Here is a 14,423-nt window from a genome sequence, read left to right as displayed (position 1 = left end):
AAGTACCACTCCTGACTTAAAATCCTAGGAAAGAAATATGAAGTCAAGCTGGGCAGTGGTGGCGCACACCTTTGATCCTAGCACTCAGGAGGCAGAGGCAGATGGATCTCTGTGAGTTCGAGATCACTCTGGGCTACAGAGTGAGTTCCAGGAAAGGTGCCAAAGCTACAAAAAGAAACCCTGTCTCAAAAAAAAAAAAAAAGTTAAAAAAAAAAGAAAGAAATATGAGGTCAAACTCCAGTCCCAAAATAATGCAGTACACAAAGAGCAGTAAGTAGCAGGAAGCACCTTAAGATATACAGTTTAAAACTTGTCAGAAAGTTTCAGAATAAACAATTTCTCTGACTTTGGCTCCCTCAACCCTCATGCTATGCAAGCCAAGACTCTGCCCCTAAGCCACAGCCCTAGCAATGCCTGGCATTAAAGTTACCCTATTACTGTCTTCTCCAGTTGCTGTGACAAAATACCATGACAAAAAACAAGTTAGGCTGGTTGTGGGGGTCTAGCTCCCACCTTTTGAAGGCTTCCTAGGTGGAAGAGAGAGGAATGAGGAAATATTAGATAGAAAGAGAGACCCAGCCAAGGAGAAGAAAGACAGAAACACAGAATAGCGTCGGGAGGGCCTGGATCAATACCCAACAGCCACTTCGTTTATTCAAAAGGGCTTTTTAAAACAATGCCAAGGGGAGGGGCAAAAGACCTCCCCCTTGCAAGATCAAAGCACACTGTACAGCCAAGTGTAGACTCGTCCAAACACCTAGCAAACACACCCATGGCCAAATCATCTCCTTACACAGCCCTGCTGGGTAAAGTAAGCCCAGATTCTCTGACCCTGAATAAATTCTCACTAGGAAACCTCTGTGGGTCTCCACAGCTGGTATGGAGATGAACACCTTTAACCCTAGAACTAGGGATGCAGAGACAAGTAAATAAGTTGAGTTCAAAGCCAAACTGGTCTATATAGTGAGTTAAAGCTACCCGGGGCTACATACTGAGACCCTGTCTCAGAAAAAAACAAAAACAAAAACAAAAAAAAAACAGAACAGTAACTCAGAAGAGAAAAGGTCTATTTTAGTTCACAATTCTAGGTAACCGTCATTGACACAGAGAGGTCAAGGAAATAGGAGTTAAGGTAGCTGGTCACATCCATGGTTAGAAATAGAGAGCAGGCTCACAGCTCAGCTTGCTCTCTCCCTTTCACTTAGTCTAGGGACCAGGTCATGAAATGTTGCTGTCCATATTCAGGAAGGGTCTTCTCAACTCAATTAAACATCTCACAGGCATGCCCACAGGCCAATCTAATCTAGACAATTCTTCATTGAGTGCTCCTTCCCAGATGATTCTTGACTATGTCAAGTTGACAATCAAAACTACCCATCATACCCAGCCATGTTCTAGATGTCACAGCACACGATACTATGACTGACAAAGGTTCTGGTGCGTTTGGTTTGGGGAAAAACACTAAATTAAGGTTGATATAGAAAAGAAAACACTGAACATTTTCTGCGGACACAAACTTTTTGAGACAGGGTTTCTCATTGTAACAGAGCCTTGGCTGTCCTGAAACTCTCTTTGTAGACCAGGTTGGCCTAGAACTCACAGAGATTGCCCTTGCCTCTGCCTCCCAAGTGCTGGGATTAAAGGTGTGAGCCACCACGCCTGGCAACTGACACAAACTTAATACTATTGGTTTGTGAGCTACAACTCAAACATATTTCTCATTTTTCCAAGGTCCTATTAAAACATATCAAAATAAAGTTAAAGAATATAATAACACTGAGTCAACAAAAAAATAAAATTGAATAATCTAAATATTCAAACTAGAAAAACTGCAATATATATTATATTTATATTTATATTTATCTGAGAGTGGGGAGATGCTGGGCATTCTGAGTGTCTGTAAGCACTGTACCCAGAGGAGTAACGCAGCTTTCTTAAGTCCTCCATGCTGGGGTGGGCAGTTATCTTTGAACTGTCTATATTCCTGTGAGTGGCCCCAAGAAACACACTGGTTCACTAAGCTAGACTGTGGTAGAATCATTTCTTTTTTAAAAATTAATTTTGTTTTGTTTAGTAATATTTATTATTTATTGACAATTTCACACATATATACAATGTATCTTGATAATATCCACCACATCCAAATCCTTATTTTGCTCAAGACCCTTTTCCACCTTCATGTTCTTTTTTATGCTGTTTTTGATTTTTGCTGATCACAGAAGAGAGAGAAATCAGCCCCATTTCTTTCTCCATACCTTCTCTGAACATTGCACTTAGAAGAAGCCTTGTGTGATAGGTGTGCTGATAATGTGCCCATAATCCCAGCACCAAGGCTGGAAGACTGCTAGTTCAAGGCCAGCCTATGCTACATAATGACATCGTCCACCCCAACTCCACTCCCCCAAAATAAGGAACCTTTCACTGATCAGCTGTGCTGGCTCTCTAAACAGAAGACTATCGAAATGGTGCTGATGGGGTACTTGGACCAGACTTGCTTCACAAGTGAGAAGGGGAATTTAGAACCTGGGAAGGCTGAGCAAGAGGATTCCTAGGGGGAAGCCAGCTGCTTTCAGCCAGCTGCTGTCAGTTAGCCTGGACGCAACTGTCTACTGTGATAGATATAAAGATACTTTGTTTAAAAGGGGGCCAGCAAGACAATTCAGTGCAAAAAGGCTCTTTCCACCCCAGCCTAGTCACCTGAGTTCAATGCACAGAACCCACATAAGGATATAAGGAAAAAAACTAACTCTGCAAAGTTGTCCTCTGACCTCCACATGAACTCAGTGGCATGCGTATATAAATAAAAGAGAGAGAGTTTTTGGGGGCTAGAGAGATGGCTCAGTGGTTAAGAGCACTGGCTGTTCTTCCAGAGGACCCGGGTTCAATTCCCAGCACCCACATGGCAGTTCACAACTCTCTGTAACTCCAGGATCCAACACCCTTACACAGACATTCATATAGGCTAAACACCAATAAAAAAAAACAAAAATAAAAAAAGGATTATTTCAAAAAAAAAAAAAAAAAAAAAAGAGAGAGAGTTTTTAAGGGGTACTTTCCACTCTTGTTTAGATGATTTTCCAAATCACTTTTCCACAGACTCTCAAAGCAGTCATCACCATCGAGTGTTTCTTCTTTAATCAAATGACAATCCCTTTGGACCTCAAAACAAGCCTAAGTGTGAAGAGCAGGATGGGAGCCTAAGACCAATCAATCCTCAGCACTGCAGATCAAGTGAGACCTGTGAGGTAACATCAAGGGCAACTGTCTCAAAAACTGTCTACCAAGTATTCCTCCCTCACAGATGACCTCTTTTCAGCCTACATCTCCAGGGCTCCAGATAGGTACTCCAGATAGAAATCCTGGTACAGGAATTCCTATTATCCTTGACTCACTCAAAGGAAAAAAAGTCAAACAAAAAACCTCAAACTACTTTTTGCACTTTAAAAGAATTCTCCAGTCTCCCCTGCCTATTTTTGTATAGGAATTTGGCACCAGCGGTGAACCTCTAGTATTAGGGAACTCTGTCCTTCAGATGTTTCTATGAATCTAAAGGCTGATCTCCTAAGAATCGCAGTTAAGTTTAGAGAAAGAGGGAAAACAAGTTAGACAAAGGCAAAAGAATGACCTTATTCCTTCCAAATCCAGCTTACGGAGCCAGCCAAGCAGCTGTGCTGCTGGCGGAAGGAACGAACAGTAATGAAATGCTCATGCTAATCTCCCTCCCCCTCAGGCCTGCAAACCCCCAGCTGATTGCCACACAAAAAGGCTTTTTCTTATAGACGTCTCTCCCTTCCACTTCTGTCTCCATCTTGAATGGAAAGAAACAACACTTGAGATGGAATGTACATAGCTCTGCAAATATTCATGAGAAAATGCTCTAACACCCACACGTGGCTGAGCTCCCCCAGCACATGCATGAACAAGGAACAGGGGATGCCGACAAACTCTGACATCTGTGTTTCTATAACTCAAAGCAACAGGGATGATGTCTCATAATATGCAACAAGATTCAAGAAGGTGAGACTGGGGACATAGCTCTGTGCAGAACTGTGTGACTGGCACATAAGAAATGTACTAGGATCAATTCTGAATGGTACAAATTTTTTTTTAAAATTTAAGAAGTCACAGTCTGGAGGCTGGACGAGTTAAGAGTGCTGGCTTTTTTTTTTTTATTCAAAAATTTTTTTTTACATTTTATTATTTTTATGTATATGAGTGTTTTACCTGCATGCATGTCTATGCACAGTACTTTCAGGTGCCAGAAGAGGTCATTGGATCCCCTAGAACTAGAGTTACAGACAGTTATGAGCGTCCATGTGGGTGGTAGGAATCAAACCTGGGTCCTCTGGATGGAGCAACAAGTACTCTTAACTGCTGAGCCATCTCTCCATCCCTGGTACTTGCTTCTCTTGCAAGTGACCAAAGTTCAGTTCCCAGCATCCATATCATTGCTGCTCAAAACCACAGCTCCAGGGGGTCCAACATCCTTTTCAGGTCTCCACAGGCACTTGCCTTCATGTGAACATATGCTCATATACAAACACATAAACACATGATTAAAAATAAAACCACTGCTGGTGTCACACGCCTTTGATCCCAGCACTCAGGAGGCAGAGCAGGCGGATCTCTGTGAGTTCAAGGCCAGCCTGGTCTACAAAGCGAGATCCAGGACAGGCACCAAAACTACAATGGAGAAACCCTGTCTCGAAAAACCAAAAATAAATAAATAAACTGTGTCTTGACTTTGTGGATGGCGTCACTGGGAACCTGAACAGCCGCGTGCGTTTTGCAGTTTGACAATGGCCAAGATCAAATTAAAAGGGCAGAAGTCCAGGAATGTATTTCACATAGCCAGCCAAAGAACCTTCAAAGCTAAAAATAAGGCAAAACCAGTTACTACTAATCTTAAGAAGATAAACATTATGAATGATGAAAAAGTCAACAGAATGAACACAGCTTTTGTAAATATACAGAAAGAACTTGCAAACTTTTCAAAAAGCCTTTCTCTTAAATCTGTGCAGAAGGAGCTGAAGCCCCGTGAAAATGAACCGGCTAATGTTGATGAATCGACAAGACTAATGGCTCAGTTGTAATCTAGTGACAGAATATCACATTCCCCCAAAGGTCAATAAACCGAATGCTCATACAACTTAAAAAATAAAAATAAAATAAATAAATAAAATAAAAATAAAAATAAAACCATCTTTTTAAAAAGGCAATTGCATATTACCTGTCATCCATCAAATTATTAATTGAATAATTAATTTACTAGTCATTAATTGATCCTTTAAGATATATGGCACTAGAAATGCAGGAACAGAACTGTGAAGGATGCTGTGTGTGCAAGCCTGGACTCAACTGTCATTAGTCAGGGGTTTGATTGTTGGTTCTATTGCTCAGTTGTGTGACCGTAAGCTACTCAGTCTCTCAGCGTCTACAGCTACCCCTTACATGGAGATACAAGTCTGGAAAGTAATACAGTTCTAACAGTGTCTGTCGCTCAGCAAGCTCTCCATCCCACTCCATTTTAGTTTCTTCTGTATGGTTCCTGCTCCCGTTGTGCCTCCAAAGTCTCTTTTCTGTTTCTGCCACTTTCCTAACTTCTTTACTCTTTTCCCCAAGCTTTCATTCACTCTCCAAGTTCAGGAGATTCCAAAGAAGTAAAAGAAGTGAAGGCCAGACTCCTCTCCCACACCCTCCTACCTACTTTCTTGAAGAGCAGACAACAGATCTCTTCTTCGTTTTGTGATAGAGTGGGGCTCCCGGATAGAAGTGCTGCTTCTGCGACAGCAGTGGCTAATCAAAGCCTGGCACCATTAGAGAACCAGTCACAAGTGCCCAATATCCCTCCATATTACTAGATGGCAACAGTGCCACTTTCATCTTGACTGAGTACAAAGCTGGGGCAGGACTGGTCTAACAGCACACTACAAGCTGTACTGGGATCTCTGTGGTGCAGTTCATGGTACCTACCTACCAACACCATAAGCAGCACACATTTCTGTGCAACTTAAGGACAATTCTGGATTTGAAGAAAAAAGTGTGTGTGTGTGTGTGTGTGTGTGTGTGTGTGTGTGTGTGTGTGTGTGTGTGTGTGTAGAGAGAGAGAAGGAAGAAGAGAGAGAGAGAGAGAGAGAGAGAGGGAGAGGGAGGGAGAGGGAGAGGGAGAGGGAGAGGGAGAGAGACTTATTGGAGAGACTGACTTAATAACTTAATATGTGTCTAGGCCTTCATCTTTGAAATAAGTTTCTTTAGGCTAGGAATATATATTACGCAGTAGTTGGTAGAGTGCTTGCCTAGCATGCATGAAGCCCTGGGTTTGACTCTCCATCTCTGTATAAAAGCAGATTTGATGATTCGTGCCTGTAATCCTAGTACTCCAGAGGTAGAAGCAGGAGGACTAGAAATTCAAGGTCATCTCAGTTTCTTAGCAGGTTCAGGACCTCTGGGAAGCTGGTAAAGTCCCAAGTGAAGATGTATTTTGACAAGCACAGCCATGTCAAGGATCCCAATGTCTCAGATCCATGTGAATGGCAAAGCCTTCATCTGGTCCAACAAGTATGGATGTTAAAAATGACCAACCTTCAGCTAAAACCAGTGTATGCAGAAACTGTCCATCACAGCTTCCTCCCCTTGGAGGAAGCAGTTTCACAGCCTGAAACTGCTTCCCTATAGACATCTCCTACCAAGTTTGGCTAAACCTGCCTCCTTGTTCAGCTGTATAAACCACTTCCTCAATTCAGGTGGATAAAATAAACTCAGTAAGATTTCAGGCTGCTGCGGTACAACTGTATCAGAACACACGGCCCACAATTCTAGCTTTTCTGTACCCGTGTCTGTCCTTTCTCATTCCCTAGTCGCCCAGTCAGGTCAACTCCAAAGGTATGCAGATTGAAGTCAAGGGCCAGCCTGGGATACATGAGATCCTGTCTCAAAATTTATACAAAAATAAAAATAAAAAAACTGTTTGGGGCTGGGGAGATGACTCAGTCAGTAAAGTGTCTGCTGTGCCAGCAGGCAGACCTGAGCTCAGATCTCCAGAACCCATGTCAAAAGCCCAGCAGGCAGCCTGTGACGCCCCCTACAGCCCCATCCCCTCCCCCCCACACCCCTCCGCAGGGACAAGCAGATCCCAGAAGCTTACTGTCCAGTCAGCCTAGCCGGATCAATGAACTTCAGGTTCAGGGAGAGCCTGACTCAAAAAATAAAGGTGGAGGGCCAGTGAAATGGCTCAGTGGGCAAAGGTGCTTGCCTTGCAAGACTGATGACCCGAGTCCAACCCCTGGGACCCACGTTAAGGTGGAAGGAAAGACTCGACTCCATAAAGTTGTCCTCTGACCTCTATATTTATACCCACCTACATATGATAATAAATAAAATGAAAAAAATTTAAAATCGTAGAAAATAAAATAAAGATGAAATATAATAATGGAAGAAAGATCCAAAGTCAAGCTTGGGCACATTCACTTGAGCACACACACACAAAGTACCTTGAATGGTGTCTAGTACTATTTCCAGTATTGATACACTGGCCTTTTAATTAATTTATTTACTTCCTTTTTTTTTTTTTTTTTTTGAGACAGGTCTCTGTGTTGCCCAAGCTAGCCTCAGACTCCTGGTATTACTGGTATGCACAATGGCACCTCAATACTCCGAAATTCTACTTAGCTACCACATTCCAGATTTTAAAAATTCTCCCTAAGTTATTCTTACATCTTACTGATACACAATTCTCTGCAAATTAATTGAAATCTGTTTTATTCTAATGGAAATGCAGACCAGCTAGTTTTCATGCTCCATGGATTGTAAACTTGCCATGTTCTGTACTTGGCATTATCACCCATCTTTACAAGGCTGGGTCAACATTCTGTCATTAAACAATCCCATCCGAATGCACATGAGGTATACTGCACTGACGGCAGTTTTCCTCTTGGTTCCTGCAGTCCAGTCCTTCAGTTACTGTTTGGTCTCAGACAGTGCTTATGTCCAGAAATGACAGTCTTGGCTTAAAACAAGTTGGACTATAGAAGAATTCCTGATGGCTAGATAAAAGCCAGCATTCCTCAGGAACTTGGGAAACAGTTCCTGTTCAGTTCCATCCACTAAAATGAGTTATCTCCCTTGCCTCTAGCAGAAGAGACATATGGCTCGCCATTGACATACACCCATAGCTGCATATCAAAGCCCATGCTGGCCTCGAGGCTCCTTCAGTCTCTACTCACAAGCACATTTCAAAGCCACATGGTCGCCTCCTGGCCCTTCTCACCTCCCCAATTCCTCCTACACTCTGCTAGCCCCCAGGTTGTTCCAGATATCACCCCTCTCCCCAAACCCCTGGCCACCTCAGTTGGCCCCCTTCTCTTGAAGATAGCCCTGGCCACATTGAGTCTGTTCCTTTTTCTCTCTGCTCTGGACTCTTCCAGATGTCTCTGGATGTTCTCTCTTTCTTATCCACAATAAAACCTTCCCCCTCAATCATGGAGCAGCCATTTTGGTGGTTTCTTTACTATGTCCCTTGCATACAATCATGTTCTGAAGAATGTGTGGTCCCCTCCCTAGCCTCTCCAGGTTTCTGGCATTCTCTAAGTAAAGTGGGAAGCTATTATTTCTTTTCCTTTCCCTTCCCTCTGTTTTCTTTCCACCCTCCCCTCTTGAAAGGCTTGCAGTGACATACTCCGTGTTGTGTGGTGTTTGGTATTCAGTGTATTATGAAAACCAAAAAATATAAAAATACCAGCAACCACAATCATTCTACTACTGTCATTTTAGTTTTAGATTCATTGGCTGCAGAAAGAAGAATCTCCTCACCCACACAATTTTTAATCTGGAAAAGTTACAAATGTTTGCGTAATGTGTTTTAGCCACATAACAAACTATTTTAAAATGAAGATTCCCAGGAAAGTAGAGGCAATTGCTTTGTAAAGGGCAGGGCAGCTTTTGTCCCTGAACATGCTTTTTGTTGACTCAGGCTGGTTTGTTGCAAACGGCCACTGCCGTTCTTGGTGGGTAAAGCTGAGCTAAAGTTCCTCCTGGAAAGTTTTACACACACACAAACAATAGGTCAAATACAATGTGTGTGAGCAGAGAACTCTCCCCCAACAGTTGTCCATCACCAAGAGGAAGTTAGTGGAGTTTTCCCTGTGGAGCATGCTGGTCCCAGGAGGAATACCCAGCTTCAAAGAAGGGGTAGAAAAAAGTGTGTACTTGCTTCTCATGTGCTGTAAGAGAACTGTCGTTCATCATGCCAGGATCTGAGCCACAGCACAAAAAAACTCACATCACTACCCACTAGGAGGGCAATTACTATAAGTACTTTAACAATTCCTTTATCATATGATAACTCTGAGATATACACTACCACAAAAAATGGTAAAAATACATACACATGCACAACTAATAAAAATAAGACACATAGAGGTTAAGTAGCTTGTTCAAAGTAAGACAGCAAATTAGTATCTGTGCCTTAATTCAAATCTGGGTCCAGTTTCAGAGCAGAAACAGATTAGCATTAGTATAGAGTCACAGGAGGAAAAACAGATCAACTTTGAAGAAAAGTTTTGGCTGAAAATTCAAATATTTTTAAAAGGGTATAAATACAATTTTGATCAAGATCTGCCTTAAGAATGGGAAGTTGGCTCAGTAGGAAAAGTCTTTTGCCACCAAGCCTGAAGACCTGAGTTTGATCCCTGGGACCCACATGCTGGAAGGAGAGTAAAGACTCCTAAAAGTTGTTCTCTGACCTCCTTACATGTGCAGTGGCATGCACACAAACCTTCTCCACAAATAAGTGCAATTTTGAAAAATGAAAAATAATAGGAAGCTAGTAACACCAGGGTCATAGACTAAAGGCTCATGGAATAAAGACAGTGTGTGATCACTTCACATTCCCCCTCTACTAGAGCTTCATTCTTCTACCCCATTCTTCTTCTTCTTCTTCTTCTTCTTCTTCTTCTTCTTCTTCTTCTTCTTCTTCTTCTTCTACCCCCTTCTTCTTCTTCTTCATCTCTCTCTCTCTCTCTCTCCTTCTTTGAGACAGGGTCTCCAATAGCCCTGGCTGGCCTGGAACTCACCATGTAGACCATGCTGGCCTCGAACTCATAGATCCTTGCCTTTGCCTCCTGAACGCTGGGATTGAAGGTGTGTACCACCTCCACAGCTCCCACTCTTGTTAACATCTTGGTTACCTTTCCTGTTGCCATGATTAAATGCCTAATAAAAGCAACAGAATGAGCCAGGCGGTGGTGGCACATGCCTTTAATCCCAGCACTTGGGAGGCAGAGCCAGGCAGACCTCTGTGAGTTCGAGGCCAGCCTGGACTACCAAGTGAGTTCCAGGAAAGGCGCAAAGCTACACAGAGAAACCCTGTCTCAAAAAAACAAAAAAAAAAAAAGGGGGCTGGGGATTTAGCTCAGTGGTAGAGCGCTTGAGCGCAAGGCCCTGGGTTCGGTCCTCAGCTTGGGGACGGGGGGGGGGGGGGGGGGGGGGGGGGGGGGGGAGCAACAGAATGGGGAAAGTTTTTCTGACTCCAGTTCAGGTTACAGTCTATTATGGAGGGAATGAAAGACGGCAGACGCTGAAAGGGGCTGGTCACTGCATCAGTCAGGAGGAAGGACATGATGGGCACTGGTGCTCAGCTTACCTTCTCCTCTTTATAGAGTCCAAGATCCCAGCCCACAGAATGTACTATTCTCAATGAGAGGGTCTTCCTACCTTACTTAACCTTAATCAAGATAATCCCTACAGGCATGCCCAGAGGCCAGTCTGCCAGGTGATTCTAGAGCTCATCAAACCGACAACAGAAATTAATCATCGTCACACAACATCTATCTGTGAATTACTAACATTAACATCTGTTTTTTGTTTTTTGAGACAGGGTCTCAACTGTGTAGCCCTAGCTGGCCTGGAACTTGCTATATAGACCATGCTGGCCTCAAATTCACAGAAATCCTCTTGCCTCTGCCTCCCAAGTGCTAGGATTTCCATCATACCTGGCTCTAGGTGACATTCTTTTTTCTATTATTATTATTATTTTTCTGAGACAGGCTTTCTCTGTGTAGCCCTGGCTGTCCTGGAACTTGCTCTGTAGACCAGGATGAACTTGAACTTAGAGATCTGCCTGCCTCTGCCTCCCAAGTGCCAGCACTTGGGATTAAAAGTGTGTGCCACCAGTGCCCAGCTCCTAGGTGACATTCTTGTTAACATCTACCAATAAACAGAGCACTCTTGTTAACATCTATCTATGAATCATGACACCTTGTTAACAGGTATCTCTGAAAGATAACATCTTATTAACCATTATCTATGAATGGTGATATCTTACAATCTATGGATGGTGACATCTTGCTAACAGCTATCTATGAATGGTGACACCTTGTTAACATCTAATTCATATATACACACATTACAGAAACAAGTATGCCAACCTCATAGGTGTCTGAAACAGCCCTTAGAATGCTCATACTTTCTGTTAACTTTGGAAAGACCAATGTCTTCTACGCAGCTAGATCCTTTCCTAGATCTTTGCAGATCTCGGTGGAAGTGTCAGAGGAAGTGTTACAAATATGTGGGAGGCCAGCTCCCACCTTTTAAAGGGTTCCTATGAGGAGGAGAGAGGGATAAGAAACTTTTAGATAGAAAGACAGCAAAGAGGAGAAAGAAACACAGGATAGCTTCAGAAGAACCTGGATCAAAACCCAATGGCCCTTTCTGCCTCTTCAAAAGGGCTTTTTATAACAATGCCAAGGGGAGGGGCAAAAGACCTCCTCTTGCTAGATCAAAGCATACCACACAACTAAGTGGAGACCCTTCCAAACACCTGGTAACCACGCCCGTGGTCAAATCATTTCCTTATGCAGCCCTGCTGGGTAAAGCAAGCTCAGATTCTCAGGCCCTGAGTAAGTTCTCACTAGGAAACCTCTGTGGTTTCTACACAAATACCAGTAGGCAGATGACTTACATACATTGCATGTTAGAATTAAAAATAAAGAGCCATGAGTTTGGGAAGAACGTTCAGAGGTTAAGAATGCATACTGCCCTTGCAGAGGACTTGAGTTTGGTTCCCAACATCTATGTCCAGTGGCTCACAACTGCCTGTAACTCCAGCTCCAGAGGCTCTGACACCCTCTTCTGGCCTCTAGGGGTACTGCACTCATGTGCACAAACCCACACTGACACACACATATATAAACAATTAAGAATAAAAATAAGATCTTATGTATCATTCCATAACCCTGAAAAAGGTAATTTATACTCACATATTCTCTATACAAATTTACACAGGTATGTGTCACCATGCCTGCCTGGCGAATACACACACACACACACACACTTTTTTTTTTCTTTTCTCAATTTTAGGGTTAGACTATCACAAAGTGCCCTAATAGCCGGGCAGTGGTGGCGCACGCCTTTAATCCTAGTATTCAGGAGGCAGAGCCAGGCGGATCTCTGTGAGTTCGAGGCCAGCCTGGACTACACAGCAAGTTCCATGAAAGGCTCAAAGCTACACAGAGAAACCCTGTCTCGAAAAACCAAAACAAACAAACAAAAAGTACCCTAACAACTGCCAGGACGAGGATGATTTTTTTGTGGTCTAGCAAGGCTTACTGCCATTATGGGGATGGAAAGCATGACCTTCCACAGTGCTCAACTGATACAATACAATACAATGCTACTGCTTCCCAGAAACAAAGATGCCCTAAAGATGCACTGCCCCGACCTCTAGATGCCTTGGCAACTTGATAAAGAGCTAAACAAAACTACAAGGCATGGGGAAGATGACCAGCAACACCTTCAGTCAGCAAAGCCTTGGTCCTCTTAACCCTCAGTCAGCAGATCTTTGGAATTCACCTTCTACACACTCTTGCACTCTGGCAGACTAGCTGTCTATCCCTTTCACATTCTGTGTAGGAGCACAAATACACGTATAAGATACTAAGAAGATACTAGCCTTTAGGATTCCTCAATCCTTCTGCTGTACACAATTCAAGATCATGTTTGAAGCAAGCCTTACTGACTGTGGTGGTTTGAAAGGAAATGGCCCCCAAAGGGAGTGGGACTATTAGGAGATGTGGCCTTGTTGGAGGAAGTGTGTCACTGTGGGGGTGGGCTTTGAGGTCTTTTTCTCAAGCTTCACTCAGTATGACAGTCAGTCAACTTCCTGTTGCCTTGGAGTTAAGATGTAGGACTCTCAACTCCAGTGATACATCTATCTGCTTGCACGCCACCATGCTCCCCATCCTGATAATGGACTGAACCTCTGAAACTATAAGCAAGCCACCACAATTAAATGTTTTTATTTAAAGGAGTTGCCGTGGTCATGGTGTCTCTTCACAGCAATAAAAAACCCTAAGACACTGACCTATTACAATATCAGAAGACTATCTGCACTAACCCCCAATCTGAATCACATTGAGGCCCAAACTGGGAACAGACACTAGCTAAGCTCCGACACCTTCACCAAGCAATCTTTTTCCACCTCTTTGCAACATTTTTTTTTAAAACTGATGCCACTCACTACCATTTCTCAGATTAAAACATTATTAGTTTCTAACCAACATATCATAAAAAACAGTCATCACCCAGATTCCATGCTAATTTACCTAAGTATCCAGTTATAATAACAGAGGAGACAATGCTATCATGGAAATAACTTTAAATGTTCCACAATGTATCAGTGTTTTCCTCTTGAAAACCAGTTTTCATTGAGATTTTCTCAAAGTTTAAAGTACCAATTAGAGTACCTCTAATCTACAACTGCCATAATGACCTTGAAAAGTAAATTTACAGCAAACATTTGTAAAAAGGAGAATGGAGGGGAAATGACATTACCACTTCCTGAGATGCGTAGTGAGGGTCCTCCGGGTTGACTGACCAATAGCAGTAATCAAAGCCAAATGCTATAACCTTCTCCCGGGTGTCTCCAAAGCTCTCTGGTCGACTGCTCACCTAAAATTAAGCACAGCATCCAGTGTCTTCCCTCTCATATCATTGGAATCTGGGCAGTGGCTCTTCGTTATGCTCTCTAATAATTACAGAGACCTGGACTAACACTGTAATGTTTACGACAGCCACCAAAGAAGAGAGGTAACATCTGTCTCCATCTCACTAGGAACAAATAGACACGGGAACTAAATATGCCTATTTCTCTAGCATGTGTCTTCATACAAGCACAGGAGGTATAGGACAGCTCAGGAGAGAAAGCCTCCTTCAATGGACATCTTTAGCGCTCATTTCTTCCCTAAGTATTTCTGCAGAGGATGCCAACAGCGTGAGTAGCACAGAGTCCCTGGGTCCAGCAGATTTCATCAACTTGGAGCTTTCCTTGAGGTCCGTTAGGAATCTGCTCTCTGTGACTTGGAAATAGTATTAAATGGAACCAGAAATAATCCTGTGGCTGAAGGCAGAGGAGGGGAACTGCACTGAGC

At 43.0% G+C, this 14,423-nt stretch overlaps 2 protein-coding genes across 4 annotated transcripts in view; one reads left to right on the top strand and one right to left on the bottom strand.

The window, feature by feature from the left end:
- Positions 1-14,423, bottom strand: part of Stard9 (StAR related lipid transfer domain containing 9) — a 100,761-nt gene that overhangs the window by 79,728 nt on the left and 6,610 nt on the right. For 2 of the 3 annotated variants that reach the window (XM_052722454.1, XM_052722459.1), the window contains exon 3: positions 13,828-13,944. In XM_052722454.1, coding sequence (XP_052578414.1) covers positions 13,828-13,944 — 117 coding nt within the window. Of the gene's footprint in view, positions 1-13,827; positions 13,945-14,423 lie in introns of those variants that run through there. The other variant, XM_052722455.1, reaches the window with a different exon arrangement.
- Positions 4,744-5,152, top strand: LOC128100375 (ribosomal biogenesis factor-like). Its single transcript, XM_052722467.1, has one exon. The coding sequence runs from the start codon at positions 4,800-4,802 to the stop codon at positions 5,091-5,093; it is 294 nt and encodes a 97-aa protein (XP_052578427.1). The 5' UTR covers positions 4,744-4,799; the 3' UTR covers positions 5,094-5,152.

This window comes from Peromyscus californicus, unplaced genomic scaffold (assembly GCF_007827085.1).
Source record: "Peromyscus californicus insignis strain IS unplaced genomic scaffold, ASM782708v3 Scaffold_7__1_contigs__length_154581171, whole genome shotgun sequence".
Taxonomy (NCBI): domain Eukaryota; kingdom Metazoa; phylum Chordata; class Mammalia; order Rodentia; family Cricetidae; genus Peromyscus; species Peromyscus californicus.
The sequence above is the reverse complement of the archived record's forward strand: the minus strand, read 5'-3'. Positions and strand labels throughout refer to the sequence as shown.